This window comes from Wolffia australiana, chromosome 13, assembly GCF_029677425.1.
Source record: "Wolffia australiana isolate 7733 chromosome 13, ASM2967742v1".
Classification (NCBI taxonomy): domain Eukaryota; kingdom Viridiplantae; phylum Streptophyta; class Magnoliopsida; order Alismatales; family Araceae; genus Wolffia; species Wolffia australiana.
The window spans coordinates 3,304,726-3,331,118 of NC_135847.1; the positions used below are offsets into that span (position 1 = coordinate 3,304,726).

General features: G+C 45.6%; 1 protein-coding gene across 3 annotated transcripts in view; it reads left to right on the forward strand.

Annotated features, from left to right (window-relative positions):
* Positions 1 to 26,393, forward strand: part of SOS1 (sodium proton exchanger, putative (NHX7) (SOS1)) — a 92,214-nt gene that overhangs the window by 22,523 nt on the left and 43,298 nt on the right. For all 3 annotated transcript variants that reach the window (XM_078584981.1, XM_078584982.1, XM_078584983.1), the window contains 2 exons: positions 1,807 to 1,851; positions 9,891 to 9,946. In XM_078584981.1, the coding sequence (XP_078441107.1) occupies positions 1,807 to 1,851; positions 9,891 to 9,946 (101 nt within the window). The remainder of the gene's footprint in view (positions 1 to 1,806; positions 1,852 to 9,890; positions 9,947 to 26,393) is intronic.

Consider the following 26,393-nt stretch of genomic DNA (forward strand, 5'->3'; position numbering starts at 1 on the left):
TTATGGAAGAAGTGATGGATGGAAGGGCGGCAGCATGGTAGGCTGCAATTTCTTGTGTGCAGAAACTCAGAATGAATCCTCTTCTTCCTCCTTTTTTCTTCCCTCTGTGCTACTTCCAAGATGTTATGAAGTACTTAACTTACAGCTTATGGGAGAGTTGGAATTTGAGGGGAGATTGCTCATGTATTTTATTAAGGGCTTGTGTATATAGCAGAAGGAATTCTATTTTCACCTTAATGTGATCAAGGGAAGCAGAGGTTTCCCTGTTGCCTTATTATCCTCCTCTGCATCTCCTCTGAAAGCTCAATTTACTAAAATCACTAAGCTGTATCATGTCGTGGCTTGCAATTATAGCCCCTTTTTTGTCAGGAAACCTTACTGGGATCTCAGGACAGTCAGAAAGGAAGTAAGAAGGCCTGGGCTTGTGTCAGATATGGGAAACACATTGTAGTATCCCAACACAGAGCTGGACTCTCCAGCTTAGGCATAATTTCGGAAGGAGATAAGTGATTGGGTAGGCAAATGAAAAAAACTAAAACAGACAAATCACTGCCTTTGGTACCATCTTTTGCTTTCTAGATGTCAACTGAGACTTTGAGGGAACTAAAAGCATTAGAAATAGGTTATTTTGATTAAAACTTTTTTCTTGGGTTCCTAGTACTATATAAAGGTTAAAAAACATTAGTCTTAATTAAAATTTGTATTTTCCTCTTCTATATTTCTGCATTAATCTCTCCCAAGTCTCTCTCTCCTTTCAATCAATCTATTTCAGTGAAGTTCAAGAAATAGAACTTGAAAAAAAAAATTTCTTCAAAAAAAAGAACTTGAAAAAAATAACAATTCAAAGGCCAGGAACCCCCCAATTAAAATTGGTTAAAATTTTATTCTGGAGAAGTCGACTAATAATGTAGGCATATGGAATGTCAAAAATGACTAGGAATTGAATAAAAATTAAGAAGAACCTCCCAAGATCCTACCGAAGATCAAAGGAAAGTTCATACAGGTGTACTAATGGAGACACGTGTAGATTTACGTGAAGGAGAAGGCCCAGAAAAGAAGTGATACAGTGCCACGTTGGATCTTCAAGGACATTTGAGATAATTAGTAGAAAATCAATGTAATCCAATAGGTCTGATTGTATGATTATCTGCAAGAATGGGAAAAGAACAAATGGAAAAGTAGGAGAAGGTTGAGAGTAAAGTAGAGTAGAATAGAAAGGGATGGAGAGTCAAGACACATCAGCTAGCCTCCCCTCTGGAAGGAACATCTCCTGTCTAGTCTTCAACACCTCAGCAAATTCTGGTCGAAATGATGATGCATCTTGTTCAAGGTATGGGGTTTCATTTATATTGTTCTCTTTTGCTACCCAAACACCCCCTTTAAAAGGTGCGTTTGGGTATCTTGAATGTCCTTTCTGTGGTATTTCTTGTTTTTTCTCTGTCCTTGGGAGGTCCTTAATAAGGATCGACCCTTTCTTGAAGACAGTTGATCATTATTGGAGATTCTGGATCATAGAAGCAGTTGGCCACTGGAGGAGATCCGCTTCGGCCGATCCGGAGAAACTCTTTCTTTGTTACCCCTCATATGTTTTCTCTCTACTGCTCTATCTCTCATCCTTGTTCTCACATTTGAACTGGTTCTTGAGAAAAAATTGAACATATTCTGGACATCTACTTTCAAGTTCGATTGGAGTCTTATAACATTAGGACATAAAATAGGACAAACTTATCATTATATTTTATTAGCAGAATTTAATTATATTTTGCTTTAAGTTCTTTCAATCATATTTTCCACTCTCCTGTGCAGGGAAATGGTTTCCTACATTGCTAATACACTTATATTCATCCTTAGGTAATTTCTTTCTTGATCTCTTTTTTATTTTTTTATTAATTGCAAATTCTATATTTTTTCTTTGCCCCTTTATTTTGCTGTTTAAACTGAAATAAATCTATTAGGTTGTATTATTTCAAAGTTATAGCAAGGACAAAGTGGGTTTAAAGATGGTCTTTTAGGTTCAATGTTTAGGGTTGATGTTAAGCAATCGTTTTATATCACCTTCTAATAAAGGAAATATTTTGTTCCCTTAATTTCCCATAGTTTTTATTGGATGAGCTATGTTCTCTACACCAAAATATGTGGTCATTAAGTTGTGACATTGATTTGGCTAGTTTATCCATCATTTTGGAGCGAAAGTTAGAATGATGTCAGGCCAGAGTGCTGTCAAGGGTGCAAGGATTGGTGTTTTTTTTTTGAATTAAAAAAGGGAACACCACCCAGAACTCGGTGGTCAACCCAGAAATATTATTAACATATGTGATCGTGACATAGTACATGCCCGGCCCACCGGGTCCATTTTCCCCCCGTTATGTCCTACTGAACCAGTAAGATATACATTTCCCTACATCATGTAGCACCGATTCGACTGACGCAGCTTTCCCCTTGAATACCACCTCGTTGTGGTGAAACCACAATGTCCAGAGCACTGCAAGAACCTTTCCCCAGCTCGTCCGTCTGCTACCCGCCCTCCTCCTAAGGGACTTCCTGCACGCTTCATCTGACGTCACATCCACCCCTCTCAGTTGCTGTGCTCTCCAAATGGCCTGCACAAAATGACACTCAAAAAACAGGTGAGAACAATCTTCCTCTCCAAGGTCGCAAATGGGACATGCGATTGGTGTGTCTGGGATCATGCGCCTTCGGAGAGTACGGGTCATAAACCGACGCCTAATAAGCAGCCAACCAAAAATTCTAACTTTCATCGGTACCTTCTGTTTCCATAGGCATTTACATGTATGTATAAAGTCTGCATCTTCTGTCGTACTCCCCCGGATCTGCTTATACGTCTTTCAAATTGGTGTTACTAAGACACATGCTCTCAGCAATACCCATCCTCTACCTCTCGGTGCTGAAATAATCAGCGGGGGTTGGCAAGCCCCTAGATGGTATGATGAGAAGATTCTTATGAATAAGCTTAGGATCAGAAGAAGGGAAGGAGATGGCTCTCTTGTTGTGAGATGTAGTATGCAGACCGGTTCGTTTGGGGAACAAGGATATTTGAACATAACATTATTGGTCAAGTGGGTTAACAGACTTGGAATACAGATATGAACTATGAGAGTTGGGCGGCTCCAGTTTGAGCATCCTCAGCATTCTAATGGTTGAGGCAGGCGTTTCTTCATGTTCGGGAATCGTTCAAAGCCAAACTCAAGGATGACACAAAACTTCAATTTTGGGTAGACGCATGGTCGGCTCTAGGAATTTAAACGACAGAATTCTCACACCTCTTCGCCATTGCACGGACCCCTCATGCCACAGCTTGGGAGTGCTGGGATGGTGCGTGGGATCCATGCTTGGTCTATACCTTATCCGACCAAAGGGTGGAGGATTATATAAGGATGAAGCAGACATTAACCCACCTATGCCCATTAAGAGGGACACATGACGTAATGGGTGGATAGGCACATCTATCTCTGTCCAGGATTCTTTTGTGAGGCTCAACCACAAACAAAGAAGGGATGAACTGATGACCATCACGTGTGTCATACAATATGGAAATAAAAGATCCCCCTTAAGGTGAGGTTTTTTCTGTTTGCTACTCCCTCAGGAAGACTAATGATGAAGGTTGTCAAGGATAGGTGGCTCATGAAAGCCATGGTGGAATGTGTTATGTGCACAAGTGGCAAGGAAGACTGCACCCATCTCTTCTTGAAATGCTCGTTTGCCAGAGCAGTGTGTACCCACCAGCCAACCATAGGAGTGGATGTCTCCTCACAGGCCTTTTGGAACTATATAAGGTGGTGCACTCAGAGGCTGCGAGGCGCATGGTTGGTCCTTCACTGTGCTCTATGCAAATGGTTGCGTAGGAATGAGTTTGTCTTCAATTGGCAGGAGGCATCCATAGGTGTTGTTGGACAGGCAGAGGCAATTCTTGCATCTGCGTAGTTTAAGGAACCTCAGCCATGATGAGTGGCAGCCCTTTAGGCCGTTGTATATTTAATAATAAAATCTATTTAGCATATTGAGAGGATCACCGATTTTGTGTGATTTCCCTTATTTTTCTTCAAAAAAAATCATATTGGAGTACTGATAGGATCCCACAACTGATATCAATAATAAGGAACCCTTTGACTGATGTTGTTCAACGTTCAAGTAGAAACCAGAATGGTCCAACGAGAGGGAGAAAGAGAGAGAGAGAGAAGGAAGAAGGAGAAAGGGGGGACAGGGTCAGGGATTGCCATAGGGTGACGCCTCCCTCGAGTGCCGCCCCTTCGTTGCAGGGAAGATCGTGAAGATCGCAGGGAAGATCGTCTGCGCAGGAGGAGAGGATGAGAACAACCAAGAGGGGGAGGGGAAGAGGAGAGAGAGAGAGTACTCTCGTAGGTGTTCGTTGTCCCCTTCCCCCTTTGCCCAGCCCTTAAGTTAGGGCTTCCAATGGCTTCGTGGGCTGTTTTGGCTTCGTGGGCCTCTGGCGCTTGTAGACACGACCGGGAATCATATCAAGTACACCTTTCACTTCACAGATCTAATTCTTCATCCCTAAAATAATTTTTCTTTTGAACGAAAATATGGAAGACCACCCGGGGCCGGTGGTCTACCTTATACCATTAAAATGAAAGACATGTACAGACCATATACAATCAAGACCCAAAAAGGGTCTGCCTTTCAGCCCCCTCCAACCCACAATGAGACTAGCGCATGAATGTCAGGGATGACATTCTCCACTAAAGCCTTCCTCCCCTTAAACACCACCTTGTTCCGATGCAGCCACAGTGCCCATAATGTCGATAGCAGCCTCCCCCACTCCAGTCTGCTCCTGGTTCTCCCGAGCATGGCTGAGGCCCAAAAATGCCTCGTCGGAGGAGATAACCACCCCTGGGACCTGCTGTGATGCCCATAGTCTCTGAGCGAACTGACACGTGAAAAACAAATGGGAGCAGTCTTCATCTTCGTCACTTGTGCCCATAGGACATTCGATGAGGTCTGTTGGGGCCCACCTCCTATGGAGAACCAGTGTGACCAGCTTTCTACGCCTTAACAACCAGCTGAAGATCCTCACCTTGAGGGGAACTTTTTGCTTTATCAGCGCGTGGCATGTCTTGTTGATTGTCGAGTCGCCCCTCGCTTCGCCCCGAATCTTCAAATATGCATCTTTCATCGAGAAGGATTGTCTTCGCCATACCCAACCATCTCGGGGTTGCGTCGACGGGGTTAGGAGTAGAAGGATTTCTTGCATCACCAATAGCTCCTCAAATCGTAGATCCGATAATGCCCCTGTCAGGTTAAGGACCCAAGCCCCTTCCCAACAGTCAACAACCTTGGCGTTTGGATTCATTGCTAGGGCAAAGAGTCTTGGAAACTTCAGATTCATTGGACCAGTTATCCGTCCAGAAGTAAAAATCAGCCCCGTCCCCCAGTCTGGGGTCAAAAAACTCAGGATGCCGGGTATAACTTGGTGTAGGCCGCTCCAGAAGGGGGATTCCCCCTAGCTCTTGCCCAGCGCCTCTCCCAATCCATCGTGGAGCCATACCTGTCCCTCAGGACCTTGAAGAATAGTCCCTCTGCTGATGACACAATTCTTTCCACCCAATTTGACTGCAGGGCCAAGTTCATGGATTCCAAATGAGGAATCCTCAATCCTCCTTGCTTCACCGGTCTACTTATGATTTCCCACGCTACTAGGGGCACTCCCCTACGCGCCTCCTCGCTGTTGCCTTCCCAAAAGAACCTTCTCATCAAACCCTCCAGCCGATTTACCATGACTGTTGGAATTTTGAATACCGGTAAATAGAGTATGGGAATTGCTGAAAGCACTGAACGCAAGAACACTAGACGACCCCCTTTTGATAGAATTTTGCTCTGCCACCCCTCCAGCCTCTTCTCCACTTTCTCGACCACTGGTTGCCATTCCGCAGCTAAAATACGCTTCCCTGTTAGTGGGAGACCCAAATAGTTCATTGGGATCGAACCTTGTGGTGTGCCTAGTGCATTGGCGCACTGCTCCTCCGAAGAAAGCCCGGAACCCACAAAAGCCGACTTGGATCGATTGAGTTGCAACCCCGAGAAGTCAGCAAATAAATCTAATAGAGCCGACAGGGTACGTGCTTCTTTCACCAAGCCTTCCATGAAAAATGTTGTGTCATCTGCATATTGTACCAATGGGATACCCTCCGGTAGCTTGTCGTCTAAAACCCCCTCAAAAGGCCTTGCTCACAAGCTTTTGTGGTGCAGGTGGCCAAAGTATCAACAGCGAGGACAAACAGCAGTGGTGCTAGTGGACAACCCTATCGAACTCCCCTTTGTGGGTGGATCCATCCCCCCTCGGCTCGGCCGTTGAGCAGGACCGAGCATGAGTGGGATATTATACACCGCCTCAACCAAGCCATAACAGACCATAAAAATCTCTGATAGGATCCTTGAGAGGGTCCTAAACCTATCTAGGGGTAGTTTCGTAATTTAGCCCACAGGGGCATTTTAGCCATTTGCTATTATGTATTCCCCTTTAAATAGGGATGCCCTCCCTTTAAAAACGGGGGAGAAAAAGAAGAAGAAAGAGTCCTTGTCTCCCCTCTCCTCCCCTACCTCCCTCTCTGGGTTTCCTCATCCTCTACCCTCCTCTCCTCGTCCTCTACCCTCCTCCCGGTATGAACCTAGATCAGGGTTCCTATCAATCTCCAATCAAGCGAGTCATATGCTTTCGCGAAGTCAACCTTCCAAATGAAGCCCTTTGTCTTGCTTGTCTTCCATGTCGATACAATCTCTCCTGCCACCACCACACTATCTACCAACTGCCGACCCGGAATGAATGCCGACTGAACGGGACTGATTTGGTCCCCAATTATTGCCCTTAACCTGTTTGCCAGTACCTTGGCAATGATGAGGTATATCTAGAATTTGACAGTGCGATGGGCCTAAAGTCCCCAACGTTGATGGCACCCGGGCGCTTTGGCAATAGAAAGAGATGTGATCTGTTGAGTCGTCCCAGACCAAAGTTATCCCTCCGAAATTCGTCTAATGTGCCCATCACCTCAGACCCGACCACCTCCCAGAATTTGCTATAGAAGAAAACTGGGAAACCATGGGGTCCTGGCGCGCCTTCACCATTTCATCCTTGTATAGCCTCCTGAACCTCTTTCACGTGGAATGGCTTTACCAGCTCCTCTTGTTGTTCTTGCGTCACTTTGGAAGCGCTCCTTCCGCTCCATCTCCATTTGTTCCAAGCCCCTCTTTTAATTACCGATCCGAAGTGATCTGCCAATGCTCCTCCGACAGCCTTTTACCTGACGAATTCCCGATCCTCCCCTTGCACACGAAGTATTTGGTTCGAGCGCCGCCTTCCATGCGCTACCAAGTGAAAGAACCGAGTATTGGCATCCCCCTCTTTCAGCCAAAGTTGCCGTGAGCATTGCCTCCAGTCTATCTCTAGCTTCCTGTCCTCTTCTTCCACAACCTTTCTGTAGGTTTTTCACTTGTTGCGTTCAGCGTCTGTCAAACTCTTAGTATCTTCTGTGGCATCAAGCTGTTGGACTTTTGACAAGGCTTCATCTCTTCGGTGGTGTCTTTCTTCTTGGATCTTTTCCTTAAGTTTTATCAGGTGAAGGTGAAGCTCTGCCAATTTGTTGACTAGTTGCATCGTGGCGGTGCCTTGGACCGGTTGAGACATCCACCATGATTTCACTTCTTCCTTGAACCCTATCTCTTAACCATGACTTATCCATCTTAAAATATGTGGGTTTATTGTGGCCTGCGTTATCCTGCCAGATAATTGGGGCGTGGTCTGATATCGGTCTAGGAAGTGCGCGCACATCGGCCAATGGATATTTCTCGAGGAGGTCCACCGAACAGAGAAATCTGTCCAGACAGGATAAAGTAGTAGGCCCCCTCGTACTTCGCCATGTGTAGGTACAGTTTATCGGCCCCATTTCTTGCATACTCACGACTGAGATAAAGCACCAAAATTCTGCCGAACCTGGGTCTTGCCCTCCAGTTCCATTTGGCCTGTCCCCTGACTCTAGCGTCGCATTGAAATCTCCTCCAACCAGCATTGGGGTCCCTTGGAAGAGCGAGACCACACCTTCCAGCTCCTCCCATAGCCTATGTCGACGGGCCGCAAGAACTGTGCCATAAACTGAGGCCACCACCCATAGAAAATTGTCACTTCTTCTCCTCAATTTTATGGCCACCACGTGCTGACCCTTCCAAGAGCCCTCCTTGGCAAATGTCAATGTATTCCAAGCCACCAGTAATCCCCCGGATCTACCAACTGCATTGACTGCCACATATCCCTCAAGGAAATCTCGTCCCACCAAGTTCCATGCCTTAGCATCGCATTTCTCCCGCATCTTCTCTTGCAAGCAGACTATGTTGGCCCCCCATTGCCTCAAATACCCTCCCACCACACCAGGTCTCCCTTCATCGCGGAGCCCGTGCACATTCCAAGAGATGCATTTCATAATTGGGATGAATGTTGCCCCCCTTGTCTCTGTGCTGGCAGAAGCTCTATTTTCTCAGCCAGCTCAGCTATCGTCAGATGCATGCTCAAGTTTTCGGTTATCCAGTTGTGACTAGATGGCTCTTCAGTCTCCGCCGCATTGCTAGCCGGACATCTTGGTATGGGCTCGGTTGACGATTGTTTTGAGGTTGTCTTCTTTGTCAGTCGTTCCGTTTTCAAATGCAATTGACCGTTTTTTCCTGTTACCACCCATGCCGTCTTGCCCTCCTCATCTGTTAAGACCAGTTTCCCACGTCTATATACCACGCCTTTAAAACAACAAAGGTCTTCTTTAGTGATCCTCCGCGTCCGCTGAGGTAGCCGTATTCGCTTCTGTTGTGTTCTTTGTCCCTCCATGTCGATGTCTTCTTGTTGGGTTCTCGGCGCCTTCGAGCCTTCTGACGGTTGTGTATGTTTCGAGCTTTCACGCTCCTTCGCCACCTCGGTTGGGGATGACGGGATGATCACTGCCTCATATTCCCTGTGTACCGTGGTCCTGCCCTCTCCTTCTGGTGTTGCTCCATCCTCTGCATGCCACATCTGCTGTTGCACTTGTAGGGAGTTCCCCCCCATCTCTCTTCGTCGATGCCCATGGCCCACCCTTTCACCCGGAGCCGGTGGGAGGGTTTTGGGTCGGATATCTGCTCTGAAGGTTCTTGTGCAGCCTTGGAATCAAACAGATTCTGGTACCAAATCCCTTTCTTGGAATGTACCAGTTGTGTCCGAAATGGTGAAGGAATTTCCGGGTATTTCCAGCTCAAAAGAATCGACACAACCAGTCTATTATAATTTAACACATTTTTCGCTATCATTTCGACTTCTAGAATTACCACGGTGGGTTCCCCGATTCCAGACCCATTGAGAGGAATCTCTTAAGTCGCCCGAAAGAGGCGACCAAATTCTCCAGCTTCTAACGTCTACGATGCACCAAAGGGACACCAAACACATCTATCACCACCCCCACTTTCATCCTCCCGTCGGCTCCGTTCGCTGGCAGAACTCGGCGCCTTCTCACCTCCGTGGAATCTGAGATCCTCTGTGTCCACCCGCAGATCACAACATATGCTGCCATTGAAACTCCCCTCAGAAGTAGAGTATTGGTATCTAATCTCTGTAGCTCTAACAGCCCAACCTTCGGAAACTTCCGCCTTAAATCATTTTGGACCTCCTCCAAATATGGAGAGTCCCCGAAGATATCTCCCACCAAGCACTGCTGAAGGAAATTATTGTCTTCATCCGCCGCATTTGTATTTTCATCCCTAAAATAATAATAAAAATATTGTGGTTTGTTGGCAGTTAAATAGTTTAAGCTCTTATTTCTCTATGTACTTTTATCTATTTGAGTTTCTTAAAAAAAAATTATCTGGTTAAGTTACATCTGATACTGGTATTTGATTATCAGTGGAGTCGTAATAGCTGAGGGAATTCTTCAAGATCAGGACCTTTTTCAAAATCATGGTAACTACTTTGACTTTTTAATGAACAAGATTTCATTCGATGTTTCTTAGAGGTAATTTTAATTATGGGTTACACTATTAATAATGTCGTTATCCGTCGAGCATCTGTCTAGCTACCTTCCCTCGATACCTCTCCTCAATGTTTCCTGGTGGTCAATCTCACATATTGGGATTCGTCTCCTGCACCGACTTTTTTTAATTTCGCTACGATGTGCTGAGGATGTTCTCTACATGCAATCTTTTATGCCTAACTGAGGTCCTTGACAGCGGCCTATGGAATTGGTGATTTGACCAGTCTGCAACTGTTCTTCCGGTGGCCCCTATTATTCAACCTCATTTCGATGTCGGTGATTGGCATTATCCTCTCCACGTATACCTCCAGAATTCTATTTCACCTCCTTCAATGGCGTCAATATGTTCAGGTGAAATTGAAGGGAAGCTTATGAAACGTCTTGTCAATCCGTCACTGCCCTTAAACTCTCTTGAATATGATCATTGGCTAGATGTTGAGAGGCCAAAAATCTACAACAGTAGAAGGGCTGATACTGTCAAGAAGCCAGTGAGCTGATACTGTCAAGTCTCCAAGGTAATTCGAAAGACAGTTTCGAAGAAGAATAACTGATAAGATCCCATTGGGGACATATCATCTCTGAATGAAATTTGACAATAAAAAGAGTTCCCAGGATGAAGACGAGAATGGGATTGGTAGGGGAGAGACCGAGCAGAGGGGTAGGGATCAGCAGAGGACGGGCCGCCTGAAGACGGTGAGGTAGCGGTGATCACGAGGACAGGGATTGTAGAGGGAGACAAATCTTGGACATAAGAAGAGAGGAGAGGAGGGGCACGAGTAGCCAAATAAGATAACTTACGGTCTGCCCTCCTAAACGGAGGGATGTGCTATTTAAAGGAAACATGGGAGGAGAGAGGCCTAGATACCCTTAATGGTCAAAGGACAAAACTGACCCTCAAGAGGGCCAGGGATCATATCAATAACCTGGCCTTTTTTATATGACCTCTTTACTCAATCTATGAATTTGGCTCTAGGGACTGGATCTGTTCTTGAGTCACGGAGCTCACAGCTCTATGGGCTGAATTGGACCACTATATGCCACCTGACCAAAAGTTAAGTGGAATATAGTGGTCCAATTCAACATAGACCTAAGTATGTGTTAGAGTTTTCAAATTTCTCATGGGCCTTAAACCTAAGTATAAGTCTTTTTGGAGAAAACTTATTCATCAGGAAAAAGTTCCAACATATAACGAGGCTCTTCATAGTATTTGGACTGAGAAATCTAGTCTTCAACTTTTTCACTTTGAGCCTGACTGTGCTATGGCCATTCAACAATTGGATGTTGTTTCTTGCTTGGCTCCTACTATGGCACTCTCCTCTATTATGTAATCAGCACCACCTCCTCAAAGGAATTTCTATCTTCTGCACTTATTGTGGTATGATCCCAATAAGATCTATGAAAGGAGGAAGTATCAAGGACAAAAAGGAAGGTTCAATATAGAAGGTATGGACAACATCCCTCAGGTCCAAGCAGTAACATATGGAGAAGGTACAAGTGGGAGCAGAGTTTGGAAAGGGCTGACTTGGTCCAACCATGAAATGAATTCAGTGGAATGTGCATGTTCCCCGTGACAAGCGAAGGAGAGAAATAGTGGGGAGATACCTTCGCGATTAGGGTGCCAACATGGTGTACTTGTAGGAGATATTTAGGAAAAGTACAAGGTATGGGATTAGAGAGTTGCAGGGAGGGATTTCTGCAATGGCTACTTGTCTGCAAATGCAGAAGGAATATCTAGTGGGTTGATGCTGGCTTGGAAAGAGACATTTTGTTTCTTAAGAAGAATGTCGAACATGGAAGTTAATGACAGCAGCACAACTAAAGACGAGAAGTAACAGCTTTCAATTGGTGGCCATCTCGGCCTGCAGGCCAGTGAACTTGGTTTGCAAGACATCTCTTTAGGGAGAGTTGGCACAGGTCATTTTCAAACTGTAGGGATTACCACTGCTGTTTGGAGTTAACTTCAATGTGAAGCTAGTGGCGGAAAATAGGCCTCATGGCGTTGGTGGACACTACTCGAGATTTAAAGATCTTTGGGTGTTCATTATGGAGGTGTCTCTGAAGGAAATGGGGCTGGTTGACTTTACATACGCATGGAGGAGCTCTGAGTACCCTACAACCCTATCTTGGTTGGATCGTTCCTATGTTCGAAGGAGCTCTTTGAACAATTCTGGCATGCGGATGTGGTGGTCGCTTCCTTAATCTATGTCAGATAGTACAGCATTCAATGGAGAGATCCCTAAAATCCACATACTCTTAGATGGACATATCTTGGCTCTTGGAGGAGGGGTTTATGGAGGAGATAGCAAGATGGTGGAGAGATGATTTGCCGCAAGGGTTGACAATAGAGAATCTGGCTAACAAAATTGGTGAAACACTACCAGTGACTGGTATTGGTACAGTTCCAATCAAAGGACGAGGTGTATTAAAACATTTCCTGTATGTCCTTAAACTTAAAGCTCAACTATTTTCTCTGCAGCTCTATGTTAAAGATACTCCTTCCATCCTAACATTGGGTTCTGATAGTTGTTTTGTATGGGATCTAAAGTCGAGCCGAAGGATTGGATGCTTTGAGGAGCGAGATGGTCTTCTTTACTTGGAGGATCAATTGTCTGCGGGAGTGGCTTCTTGGTACGAGCCCAGATCAAGTGAAGCTGTCATGTCTATGGAAAAATTCGAACTTTTTCATTTCCGTTGGGGACATCCATTGTTTGAAGTGTTGGGATGCATGTATTCTAATTTGTCTAAGAGTTGTAGCAGTACTAAGTTTATGTGTGATGCATGCCAGCTCTCTAAACATCGTCGGACGTCGTTTAAGCTTTAAAATGAAAAGCATTCAAAGTCGTTTCAGTTAGTCACAGTGATGTGGAGGGTCCAAGTCCTGTAACGTCCCTATAGTGTTTATGGATGATTTCACTCAGTTTACTGGGGCCTACTTACTGAAGTAGAAGTCAGAGATATCAGAGGTTGTTAAAAGATTTTGCAGAATGGTTCAAACTCAATTCAGCACTCTGGTGAAGGTTTTCAGGTCGGATATCGCAAGAGATTACTTTAATGACAGTCTGTCAGAATTCTTCATGAGACAAGGGGTAATACATGAGTCATCATGTCAGAAAGAGGCAGCCAAAGGGAGCAGAGAGAGAGCAAACTGGGAGGAATGAGGAAAGAGAGAAGGAGAGGAGAGCCCTCTCAGGCGGCGCTTTTTTTTGGAAAGAAAAGAATGTCATACTAAAGCAGCTAGCAGTTAGGGGGGGCCTAAAGGGGGCCCTTTTTTATAATCTCCCACGTGGAAGATTTTAAGTGACCTCCCAGGTTCTTTCTTAAAATAAGGTCCCACGAAGGAAGAGGTGCCTGACACCCACGAGGTTCTTAAAATAAGGTCCTAATGACAGTCCCTCGCCAGAATAAAACAGAGAAAGAGAGAAGAAAGAGAGAGAAAGAGAAAGAGAGAGGCCACTTATAGTCTTTATAGTCTTGTGGCCTTAGGTACACTTAGGCCAGAGAGAGAGAAAAGAGAGAAAAGAAAAAAAAGAGAGAGAGAGTTATGCTGGGCTCGGCCCAACACCCCCCCCCGCTAGTGTGCTGGATGTTGACACCCTAAAGCTTGGACACCAACCCGCTGGAGATCTGGGACCCGGGGCTTGGTGGGTCGCAGAAGGGTCTGTGGTCTGCAGAAGATGAAGCGATGATGCCTCTGGCCAATGTCAATGTTCTCATAGGCTGCCAGCTTGGTTCTAATTTATATGCTTGGTGCTTTCATGCTGAACAGTTGAACCTGGTTATCACAATGTAGTACGATTCACCAGTTATCTGCCACCCACCAATATCCAAACCAATATCTTCAGGGACCTGCATTCTGCCACCAGCGCAGCGTAGGACTTAATCCTGCCTGAGCTGCCAGAGGATTTCTTTCTCTCTTTTTGGAGATTTTGTTCTTGTGATTTTTGCATCGCTGCCTACGTGCAGGCTGCCTGACGTGGCAGTGGCCTGACGTGGAGATCCTCGTGGCGCCAGACCCCGCCAGCCACTCCAGCATAGAGAAGAGAGAAGCATAAGACCAGTCAAAGAAGAAGAGTCCCTCCACAGATAAATTTCAGATAGGCACGTATCAGGTCTCTGCTCATGGCTCGCCTTTCCTCGCACAGGCTTGAGGCTGACTGGGCTGGCTCATACGCAGGCGTCTGGTCTGGTGATAGTCTGGTATGGTATGTTAACTTTAGATTGGTGTTCTATTAAGTGCCTGAATCCCCCATCAGCCTTTCCAATCTTCACATTTGCATCAAGAGGTTGATCAAGAGGGTTGAAAGAGATCCCACTCTGACCCTGTGCCCTGTGAAGATGATGCCTACTGACTGAGTGCCTTCTTCTTTATGCCACCTCTCTATCTATTCCAAGATCCACCCTTGCCAAGATCTAATCTAACAAATCAAATGGATAAGGAAAGGATGCCACGACCTGATTCTTCCAAGTGTCCAACCCCTAATCAAATCAATATATCACCCCATATATACTAACAAACTTCACCATAAAGAATTTTCACCCTCACTTTCAGCTTCCGTGTTGATGATCTCCTCTCTCGCGGCGGTAGTTCTCACAAACCATGCCCCTTAGACTGTTTCCAAACCATGCCCTGGGGGGGACTGTTTCAGCGGGTACAGTGCCTTCTTGGTCGACAAACTTGATTTGGACTATTGGTCAGCAAATATCTAGGAGGCTGCATATAATATTCTTCTTCCAGCTCCCCTCTGAAGAAAAGCATTCTTCACATCGAAAGTTTTGATCCAATCACGTCTCACACTTGCGCAATCACGCACTTCAATGTCACACCGGCAAATATTTGGCCACTGGGGCAAATGTTTCATTATAGTTCATGCTTATACCTTATCTGGCCTTCTCCCATTTGGCATGTGGCCCGCTCTTCTGTTCGGGGGATGAAAACTTGCGGTGAATACCTGCTTTCACCCAACTGCTTTCTGGCACGACCTCCAATGGTTTCATTTTCCATGTTTCATTTCATCATGAGGGTCATCTTGCTTTCCATCATCTTTTCTTCTCCAGCATCTTCCTTGAACTTGGAACCTCCTTAAATGGAACCTGGAAATCTCCCAACTGAGACAGAAAAACTCATATCACCATACTAATCTTCATATACTGAAGACTAGTAGTCTGATGAGCATGCCTCGGCTTGTGCGTACTCCCTTCAACTAAGAGATCAAACCAATGCCAATCCGGAACAATATCATCTGATTTTTCCGGGAATTCTGATGCTTCTTCACTATGCTCTGATGCTTCCACAGGCCTGTCCACTCTTCTTCGCCTTCTCCACTTACTTTGCTGGCTGGCTTTGGTGACTGGTGACGGATCATCTTGATGTGAGAGATGGTGGATCAGATTGGGCTGATCGATGGCATGGGACCGACGTAAGCAATGACAAAACGGAATGACGAAGGTGGAGGAAAAACTTGGACTGGAAAATTCTGGAGGAAAGTAAAGTGAGGACTCATTGAACAATGGCAATTGGGAGAGATAAAATCTGAGATGGTGGAGATAAAATTTCTGAGATGGTATGTGAAAAATAGGAGAACCTTCCAACACACCCTAGTCCTTAACAAACAGCACCTCATTCCGAAGGATCTCAAGTCCACACCATCCAATGGATGATGCAGGAAGTCCCCAAATACACGAGCAGGAAGTCCCTAGGAAGAGTAAGTCGCACCTTGGGAAACCACTTTTAAATACTATTAAAGGGAATTCATAACCAATCACTGCTGCATGAGTCATGTCAGAGCAGCTATCCCTTTGAGATTGAAAAGATAACAATAGCGCCCTGGCTGTCGCAAGTAAAGTGTATACCCTCTCTGCTGTCTACCCCATTCTTTCTACCGTGCCATTTTGCTTCGTGTTCAATCGGAACATCTCCATCTGAACAATCTAACTTCTGAACAAGTAGGATCTCTGAATTATCTTATCTGATGATGATAATCCGCTTCCCGATCCCATTTTCTGATCTCTTGCAATCATCACAATTGCCTTTTCAATCCCTTTAGACTTCAAATATAACCCCTAACTTCTTCCACATCACCAAACAAAAAAACCACAGTAAATCAATGATTCCACTGACACCATCGACACGGTTCACCCTCCACACAATCGAATGGCACTATGGCCAAAGAAAATGGGCGAAATTAAACGATCATCCGAAGTTTTGCCATCCATTATGCGCCATATTTAAATGGCATTAAAATCAAAACAAAAAAATTAAAAAAAACAAAGGAAAAAAGTCTTAGGGAACTCGAAACAAGGATGACCCATCTGCTGGTGGAAGCGGAGGATGACTCCTCTGCACAGCTGCTTGCTTCATGAGGATCATTTCAAGTTCCACCATCCAACCACCCTCCAAGAGGATCCAAATCTTCTTCCCGCTTCCCTTAAATTCCTCTTTTGTGTCACCAAAAAACACCCCAACATTCAAAGTAAAATAAAAACATCCAGAAACATCACATCCTTCTCAACAATTATATTTCATTAGTTCAATCAACTCAAAGCTCTTCTTGACTTTGCCTCTTTGGAAGAAGCAAACACTTCAACCCCAACCACCGCCATATGAAATTTTCCTCTTCCATCTGAACTTTATCCGGCTGTCTGAACTCTTTAATGATTGAAAAAATGAGATATGGGATGTGATGAATCTGTGATCCGGGAGACATATGATCTGTACACGATAGGTGTAGGCTGATTGAGCGAGGGCAGTCTGAACCTGAGTTTCTCTTGCACCTCCTCTGAGTTTCTCCTGATAACAGTGGGGCCCCGACATGCTGGTTGCACGCTGCCTTGAGAGTTCCTTTGCCCCCACTTTGATTCTTCCAGGCAAGTTTCCAGCAAGTTTCTTCAGCATGTTGGCGCTTTCTGCAGTAGTTGCAGAAAAGAGAGTCTCACGTCAGAAAAAGAGAGTCTTACTGTCTGATCCGGAGCCCCGGTCGGGAAGTGAAGTGCCACGGAGGGGGTTGTCGGTGGGAAGACGCACCCCTGGGGGCAGCTCACTCTGGCCCTGTGAGTCTGACGACAGCCAGTCTGCTCTTCAGTTTGCAGAGTCTGTGAGACAGCCTTCTAGGGACGGGCAGCTCTCTCGGCTGACGGTTGACTTTCTCGATGCAAAGACCGGTCTGCACCGCTTCAAGACGAAATGCCGCTGCTGAGGCGTGTATGCTTGCTTTATCCACTGTGGTCAATGTCTATTATAAGTGGATTCTTCCTTCATTGCCTTCATATTTCAATTTGTCTTGAGAAATTCTCTCAAATTGCCTTCAGCCGGGATACTCCATGATTTCTTTCTCGAGATAGATCCAATCATTTTCCTGCTGCTTCGTCAACTATTTGATTTTCACATGTAGCTCCTTCACTGTTGTACCCTCAAGCTCCTTCCTCCTTGTCATTTGTAAAATTGATCTCAGATCTGCCAAAACACATTACTCTCTAGCATCCATTGCAAAATAAGAGACTCTCTCAGTTCCCAGAGAATCCAATGGATCTGCAGGAATTCTGGGTTCATCAGTGAGATGATCCCTTTGACTACCATCAAAATGTTTCATCAAATGCTTCTCTCTGCATTCAAACATGTTTCTCTCATCTCCAACTTTTCTGCGGAGGGGAACCTCTTGCTTTCTCCTCCAACCTCTTTTTTTTGGGATCTATTATCCTGACTTCAGATCTTTCTTTCCTCAGAGTTTTCTTGGATCACCCCTGGGAGTCTTTGACTTGAACTGTAGCCTGGGAGACGTGTGTAGAAAGGGGGTACAAGAAAGGAAATACTCGAGGCAGGCCAGCAAAAGAGGAGCACTATCCTTGGTCTTTGAAGTCCTCTGCTAGGACTGCAAAACTAACATGTCAGAAAGAGGCAGCCAAAACTTCCTGCTCTGGAGAGTCACAAAGGAGGAATGAGAGGAAGAGGAGAAGGAAGAGGAAGAGGAGGCCTTCAGGAAGGAGAGAAGGAAGCAAAGAAAGGAGAGGGGAAGAAAAGGCCAGCGGTTCAGTTTGGTTTTAAAGCAAAGGAAAATCACACCCCTCATGGGGGAAGCTGATGGCCTCCCACGTGGGAAGTTTTTTTTAGTAGTTGGCAAATAAGGGGACACGTTTGAAGGTCCTGCTACACAGAGAAAAAGAGGGAAAGAGAGGAGAAAGAGAGGAGAAGGAGAGAGGGCTACTTATAGGCTTGTTGGGAGGGAAGAGAGAGGGAGAGAGGCCTCATAGAGAAAGAAGAGAAGAGAAGAGAGAGAGAGTTGCTACATCATGCTTGTAGACACCCCAGAAGAGTGGGGTAGCAGAGCGAAAGATTGGTCATCTGGTAGAGACCACTCGAGCTCTTCTACTGCATCAGTCTGTGCCAAAGTATCTTTGGGAAGTGGCATTAGCAACATCTGTCCATCTTATTAATGGTCTTCCTGCAAAAGGGCTTAACTATCAAAGTTCTCTTGATCTCATGGCTCATTTCTTCCCTTCATTACAGCTCTGAACTGGCCTTAGGCCTCGGGTATTTGGGTGCATTGTGTATGTACATTTGCATAATCCAGCAGACAAGTTAAGTCTAAGGCCCTGAGGTGTGTATTTGTGGGCTATTCTTCCACACAAAAGGGGGATCAATGCTATCACCCGCCCACACGGTTACTATTTGGCTCTTGATGTTTCATTTAGTGAGGTAGAAAGCTATTTTACTGTTTCCCAAGCCTCTGCAGATTGGTTACAGGAGAATTCCGATGATTGTGCACCAGATACTCATGCTCCTGAACCATTATGCACTGTTCCTCTGGTCAGTGATTGTGATATCTTTGTTGCAGACACTCTGGCATCAAGAATGCAGTTCCCACCAGACGAGGAAGCTTCTGTTCCTACTTCATTGAATCCCTCTGGGGGGTACCTGATGAACATGTAGTAGATCCAAACTCTAACAGGACAGCTCAGGGCGATTCTGCTGTAGATGTGGGTGGCCTATTGCTCTCCGGAAAGGATGTCGATTGTGTACTCAAAATACACAGTATCCACTTGCCCAATATATGACTTACCAACAGCTGAATCCGGCATACTAAGCTTTTCTTGCTGGTGTTGACAGTGTCAAAATTCCTTAAATGTTCACGAAAGCAAAACAAAATGAAGAGTGGCATCTTGCTGTGGATGCAGAAATGGAGGCCCTAGCTAAGAATGACACGTGGGAGGTAGTGGCATCACCAAGTGGAAACACCTAGTGCAATGCTGGTGGTTGTACACTGTGAAATACAAGGCAGACAGATCAGTCAAACTATACAAGGCCCAGTTAGCAGTGAAGAGATACACTCAGTCCTACGGGATTGATTACAAGGAATCCTTAGCTCAAGTCACAAAATTAAATACTGTACTTATATTGATTGGTGCAGCGTTCACTTTTAATTGGAAACTGCATCAATTCAATGTTAAAAATGCATTCCTACATGGTGATCTTGGCGAAGGAATTTACGTGCAGCCTCCCCCCAGATATTGCTCTGAGTGTCCCATGTGGTATGTATGTAGGTTAAAGAAATCTTTGTAAGGGCTGAAGCAGTTGCCCCGTGCATGGTTTGGTAAGTTCTCCCAAGTCATGATAACCTTGGAATACAGTCAAAGTGAGGGAGATCACACACTGTTTGTGAAGGTGAGCGCGATCAGGAGGATTGTGATTCTTCTTGTATATGTGGATGATATTGTCATGACCAGAGACGATGATGTGGAAATCTAGGATGTGAGCGTGAAGCTACGTCAACAGTTTGATATCAAGGACCTTGTACTACTGCGATATTTCTTGGGAATTAAAATTGCCTACTCTTCCAACAGTATCTTCCTCTCGCAGCGAAAATACATACTTGATGTTTTGAAAGAGACAGGGATGGCAGATTGCAAACAATCAAGTGTGCCCATTTATTATAAAGTTAAATTGGACTTGTTGATCAAGAATGATATTGGCAGCTGATTGGGAAGCTGATATACTTGAATCATACCCTGCTTGATATTGCCTTCACTGTCAACCTCCTAAGTCAATTCATGCACAGCCCAAGGGAGCCCCATATGGAGGCAGCCTACAACTTATTAGCCTACTTGAAAGGACGACATGGCCTGCTCATTCAGCAGGATGGAGAACCAGTCTTGGAAACCTATACTGACTCCAATCATGGTGGTTTTGTAGTAGATAGTCACTCTACTACTGGATGCTATATTTTATTTGGTGGCAACCTCATTACTTGGCGCAGTAAGAAGCAGCCTGATGTATCGTTACCTAGCGCGGGAGCAGAGTTTCGAGCTCTATTAAAGGGTATTTGTGAAGTACTATGGATCCAAGTCATTCTTGAAGACCTCCATATATCAGAGAAGTCAGTGACTGTGATCAGTTGTGATAGCAGATCGGCCATTGATAAGGTACACAGCCCGATCCAACATGACCGGACAAAGCATATCTGCCTCCGGAGGCACTTCGTCCACCAGAAAATTGATAGCTACTTAATTCGCCTTCGACATTCCATGAACTGAGAAAAGTGGCACACATTCTCACTAAAGGCCTTCCTGGCACGATATTTCAGTGGCTGTTCTCCAAGCTGGGAATGCACAGCATCTACCTCCTATCTTGGGGGGGGAGTGTCAGCCAGCACTCAATTACTATAGATGATGTATCGTATATTGGCCCCTGGTTATTGGGCTGGGCCAATCTCTTCTGTTTTGCCCTTATCGGACATAAGTAAACAGATCCAGGCTATTGGGTCCACAATTGCCTGGACCCTATCTTTTATGTATCTCCCAGGGTACTCAACCCTAGGGCGCAGCTGTATTAAGTAGAGTGAGATCTTCTTGTTTCTTTCTCTTCTTGAGATTCTTCTCCTGGAGGTTCTTCCTCCTAACCCTAGGATTAGGGTTCATAGGTGATTCGCAGAAGGATGTACTATATTTGTTGATTTTTGGGTCAACAAATTAACTGCCAAGATATATTATGTTGGCCTTGGGTTATTGAAAGAGGAGGAAGCCCTATGTTCTAGAGCCTTGGGGATGTTGGTGGTAAAGTAACTATGAAATATTTGGGTCTGGCACAGATGGGGGGTCTAACAGAGAACACAGATTGGCACCCATTACTGGAGAAGGTAGAGGGAAAGTTCGACGGATGACAAGCCAGAGTATTATTAAGGGGACAGCTGGTGCTGCTACAACACAGGCTCTCAACAATACCCATCTTCTACCTCTCGGTGTTTAAATTACCAGTGGGGCTCAGCAAGCGCCTGGAGGGTATGATGAAAAGATTCCTATGGAAAATAGATGGTCCTCGTATTGTGAAATAGATGGTCCTCGTATTGTGAGACGTAATATGCAGACCGGTTCATTGGGGGGTTTAGGAGTATTGAAAATGCTAGATTTGAACATATCTTTTTTTTTTGAAATAAAAAAGCGGTGAACACCCGATGAATTGGTGAACCCCCCATCAGGATCTTTTAGTTCCTTCACCATCAATATGATCACATTCAAACCCTCCCCTCTTTCCGTATCACCCGCTGGAGGCATGACACCTTTAATCCCTCCGCTTTGATTAAGGTTCCATATTAGAAGTCGTTCTTCCCTTGAAAAGCACCTCATTTCAATGCAAACAAATGGCCCACAACACCGCCAATCCTCGGCCCCCTTCTTCATTTCTTTTGCCTCTGTAGTTCTGGATTGAGTCCCGGAAAATCTCTTCAGATGTCACCTTCGTCCTTGATAATACCTGGCTGGCTCAAATTGTGCAAGCGAATGAGCACACAAAGAAGAGATAATTGGAGTCTTCTTCCCATTAGAGCATAGCAGGCATTATGACAATATGTCTGGATATAGCCTTTTGCAAAAGACTCTTGTCATTAGTCTTCTTCGTGCTAGCAGTCAAGCAAAGATCCTTACCTTCAGCGGGACTCTTTGTCACCATATGAATCTGCATGCCTGGACTAGCGACCTGTTTTTATTGGTTAAGTGTGATATAGCCCAAAAAGGCTACGTCAAAGTGGGAGAGCAAACTTAGGATACAGATATGGCTCCACAGGTTTTGAAGGACAACTATTTATTTATTTAATTATTTGAAGAAATGAATGATAACTACTTATCTAACTTGGACAGGGAGAGTCGCGCAGCTCTAGTCCAAGCATCCTCTACATCCAAACAAGGGCTGAGGCAGGTGTTTCTTCAAGTCTGTGAATCCTGCCGATTTGGGCTAGATGCATGGTTAGCTCTAGCCATACTAAAGACAAAATTCTCACACCTGTTCGCCTTTGCATGGACCCCTCATGCCCCAGCTTGGGAGTGTTGGGATGGCACATGGAATCCATCTTTGGTCAATCCCGTACACAGCTAAAGGGTGGAAGAATATACAAGGATGCAGTAGAACTTAATCCACCTAGCCCACTAAAAGGGACAAGACAGAAGGGGCAGATAGACACATCCTTCTCTGTTTTGTCTAGGATGCTCATGCAAGGATCAGCCATAGACACATATGTGAAGAACCAAGGACCGCGTGCACATGTCACGCGATATGGAGACAAAAGATCCACTTAAGGTGATTTTTTTGGTTGGATACTCCAACAAAGATTAGAATGCATAAATTGACTTAAGATGCCAACAGCATCCATATGACAGGCCTTTGGTGAATGCATAAATTGACTTAAGACGCCAACAGCATAAGTAATGTCAGGACGGGTGTGCGTGAGATAGAGAAACTTCCCCACCAAGCGTTGATATCGTCCTTGATCGACAGCCTCCTCGTGATCCCCTCGAGAGAGTCGATGGTTTGCCTCAATGGGAGTAGGAAGAGGTTGTGAGTCCGCCTTGCCAAGTTCTTGAAGAAGGTCAATAATATATTTTCGTTGACAAAGGAAAATCCCAGTCGAAGAGTAGGCGACTTCAATGCCAAAAAAGTAGCGAAGTACACCAAGATGTTTAATGTCAAACTCACTAGCAAGATAAGTCGCCAATTGAGCCGCGGCCTGCGAATCATTCCCCGTAACAATAATGTCATCCACGTACACAAGAAGAATGGTAACTCCCCTGGACGGGGAATGACGGTTGAAAAGGGTATGGTCACCATTGCACTGAGAGTAGCCAAATAAGGTCATAGAGTGCGTAAAATGGCCGAACCAAGCCCGAGGAGATTGCTTCAAGCCATAGAGAGCCTTCTTGAGACGGCACACCAAGGGAGGTGCCGAAGGAGGAGCCACATAGCCAGGAGGCAAGGCCATATAAACTTCCTCATGGAGATCACCATGAAGAAAGGCGTTCTTGGCATCGAATTGCTGAAGAGGCCAATTGTGATGAGCCGCAAGGGCGAGAAGAAGACGAACCGTGTTCATCTTAGCCACGGGAGCAAACGTCTCTAGATAATCAACAACGAATTGTTGAGTATAGCCCGTAGCCATGGGGCGTGCCTTGTACCTCTCAAGAGTGCCATCGGACTGATATTTGACGATGTAGACCCATCGACATCCAACGAGGTGCTTGCCAGACGGTACAGTCACCAGATCCCACGTCCGGTTCTTATCCAAAGCAGCTAATTCCTCGTCCATAGCACATCGCCAGTTAGGGGAGGCCAATGCTTCAGCCACAGTCTTTAGAATGGCGATAGAATCTAGACGGGTAAGAAGAGCATGGTAGGACGGAGAGAGGCGAGGAAGAAAGATAATTGGCTAACGGATATAAAGGAGTGGAGGTGCATTGGCGGCGGCTGCGGAGGGCAATAGGGAGATCATCACCCGAAGGAGGAGGATCGGATCAGGAGTGGATAATGACGGAGGTGTCGGGGCAGGAACAGGCAAGAGGGAACTCGGGACGGCGATGATGCGTGGTGCCATCAAATTTAGAGGAGGAACCAAAGGAGGAGAAGAAGTTGAAGATGGTCCAGGAGTGGAGACAAGGAGAAAGATGGAAGGGGTACAAGGAAATCCAGGGAGTCAGCACAGGAAGGAGAAGAGGAAGGAGAGGAAGACGAAGGAGAAACATAAAAAGGAGTGGATTCGTCAGAGGTGACATCTTTGCTGACAATGAAGTGATTAGTAGAAGGATGATAGCACTTTTACCCCTTTTGATGAGATGAGTAACCCACAAAGACACATTTGAGTGCCTTAGCATCAAGCTTGTCGCGAGTAGGATGACGATTAGGGACGTAGCAGGTGCACCCAAAGATCCGGGTAACGAGGTGAGTTTTCAAAGAAACCATGGGGTAGGCGAGGTGGAGAGCATCAATAGGGGAAACATGAGAGAGGACACGAGAGGGGAGACGGTTGATGAGATGGACGGCAGTGAGAGAGGTTTCCCCCCAGAAAAATTTAGGCATGTCCATGTGAAGAAGAAGGGAACGAGTGGTGTCAAATATGTGTCGAAACTTTTGTTCCGCAAGCCCATTTTGTTGAGGAGTGTATGGACAAGAGGTTTCATGAACGATGCCATGGGAGGTGAAGAATGTGGAGAGGGTGGAATTAAAGTAATCACGGGCATTATCGGAGCAGAAGCGTTGGAAGGAGGTAGCAAATTGAGTGCGGATTAAAGCGTGGAAAGAGATGAGAGTTTGGAAGAGGTCGGATTTATTTTTGAGAAGATATGCCCATGTAACGCGAGTAAAATCACCAAATAGCGAGCACCCGAAACACTTGGAACGGGAGCAGGCCCCCATAGATCAGTGTGAATGAGAGAGAAAGGAGACGTCGAACGTGAAGACGGATCTGAGGAAGGATATGTGGTGCGAGTGTGTTTAGCTAGCCGACATGGTTCACAAAAAAATTCGTCCATATGACGTCCACGGAATAAACGAGGAAACATAAGTTTCAAGGTAGAAAAGGAAGGATGGAGGGCGTTGAAGAATGTAGAGGCTGTCATGCCCCTTAGCAAGTGTAGTCGTCTGCCCCGACACCTAATCACGATAGAAGCAGGAATTAGGAGTGAAATAGACATCGTGACCAAGATCTCGGATAAGACGATGAAGGGACAATAAACTCAGGGTAAGACAAGGAACATGAAGAACATGACTAAGGGTAAGGTTGGAAGTCAATTGGACAGTTCCCACACCAGCTACAAGAAGGAGAGCATCGGATGCAGTACGGACATGATGAGGACAAAGAGGAGTGTAGGTAAGGAAACATTGGGAGAAAGGGGACATATGGGCGGTGGCACCGGAATCAACAATCCACTGTACATTGGAAGAAGAAGGAGAAGTACCTTGATGAGCGAAGGAAGTAGAGTCCATGAATTTGGATTGAAGAAGTTGGCGAAGTTGATCAATTTCGTCATGTCGAAGCTGGGCGACTGTTGAAGATGTGGCTTCATCAAATGGTGGAGCAGGTGCCTTAGGTATCTCAGTTAGAGACGTAGGAGAAGTCATGGACTACCCAGACTGGGTGACCAAGTGGCTTTGATGGGCGTTCTTCCATTGGATTTTGTAACATGTCTCCTTGGTATGACTGCGCTTCTTGCAATAGTTGCAAAAAATAAGGGAATTACCCGAAGGACCTTGGCTTGCAGACGCGGATTGTTGGACCGGGGAGTTCATGTTTGGTGACGACACCTTAGGAGAAGTCATATACGTCAACATCGCTGGAACAGATGTAGGTCGTGAGCTCCCGAGCTGCTTTGCAGCCATCGCAGAGGCGGGTTCAAAATGGAAGAGACCGAGGCGAGTTTCCTCCATCTGAACTTCCACCAGAGCCTCCTTCAAGGTAGGAACTCTCTCCCGATGAAGTAGTTGGCGGCGTAAAGACTCGTATTCAGGATTCAGCCCCATAAGAAATTTGAACACACGAAGCTGTAGAACATATCCGCGGTCAACCGAATGAGGGTCGGGAGGCATATAGTGGTCCAACTCAGCCTAAAGAGACGACAGTTCTAAATGATAGGCCCAAACAGAGCGGGGACCCTGGGTCAAGTTCATGGAGCGAGTGACGAGGTCATAAATAATGGCCAAGTTATTCCGCTTAGAATGGGATTCTTGAGCAGCGTCCCAGATTTCTTTCGCTGAGTTGAAGGACAGAAATTCAGCAGCATATGAGGGGCTGATACTGTCGAACAGCCACCTGTGGACTACGCCTTCAACATCGAGTCAGTGCTCATAGTGCGGAGCAGTGGAAGACGGCGGAGCTTCCACTAAATGCTTCATGAGCTTCCCTTTTAACGTAATTTGAACATACTGGCGCCACTGAAGAAGGTTCAACCCCGTGAATCGAAATTCAGCAGGCATCCGTGGCAACGAGTAGTGTAATGAGCTCAATTCTGATGAGTGAGACGATACCCTGGGAGACAGGGGGACAGTAGAAGTAGTCGAATCGGTGGAGGCCATATTATAGAATGTCCAAGTTATACAGGATACCGGAACACCACAAGCAACTGCCGAGT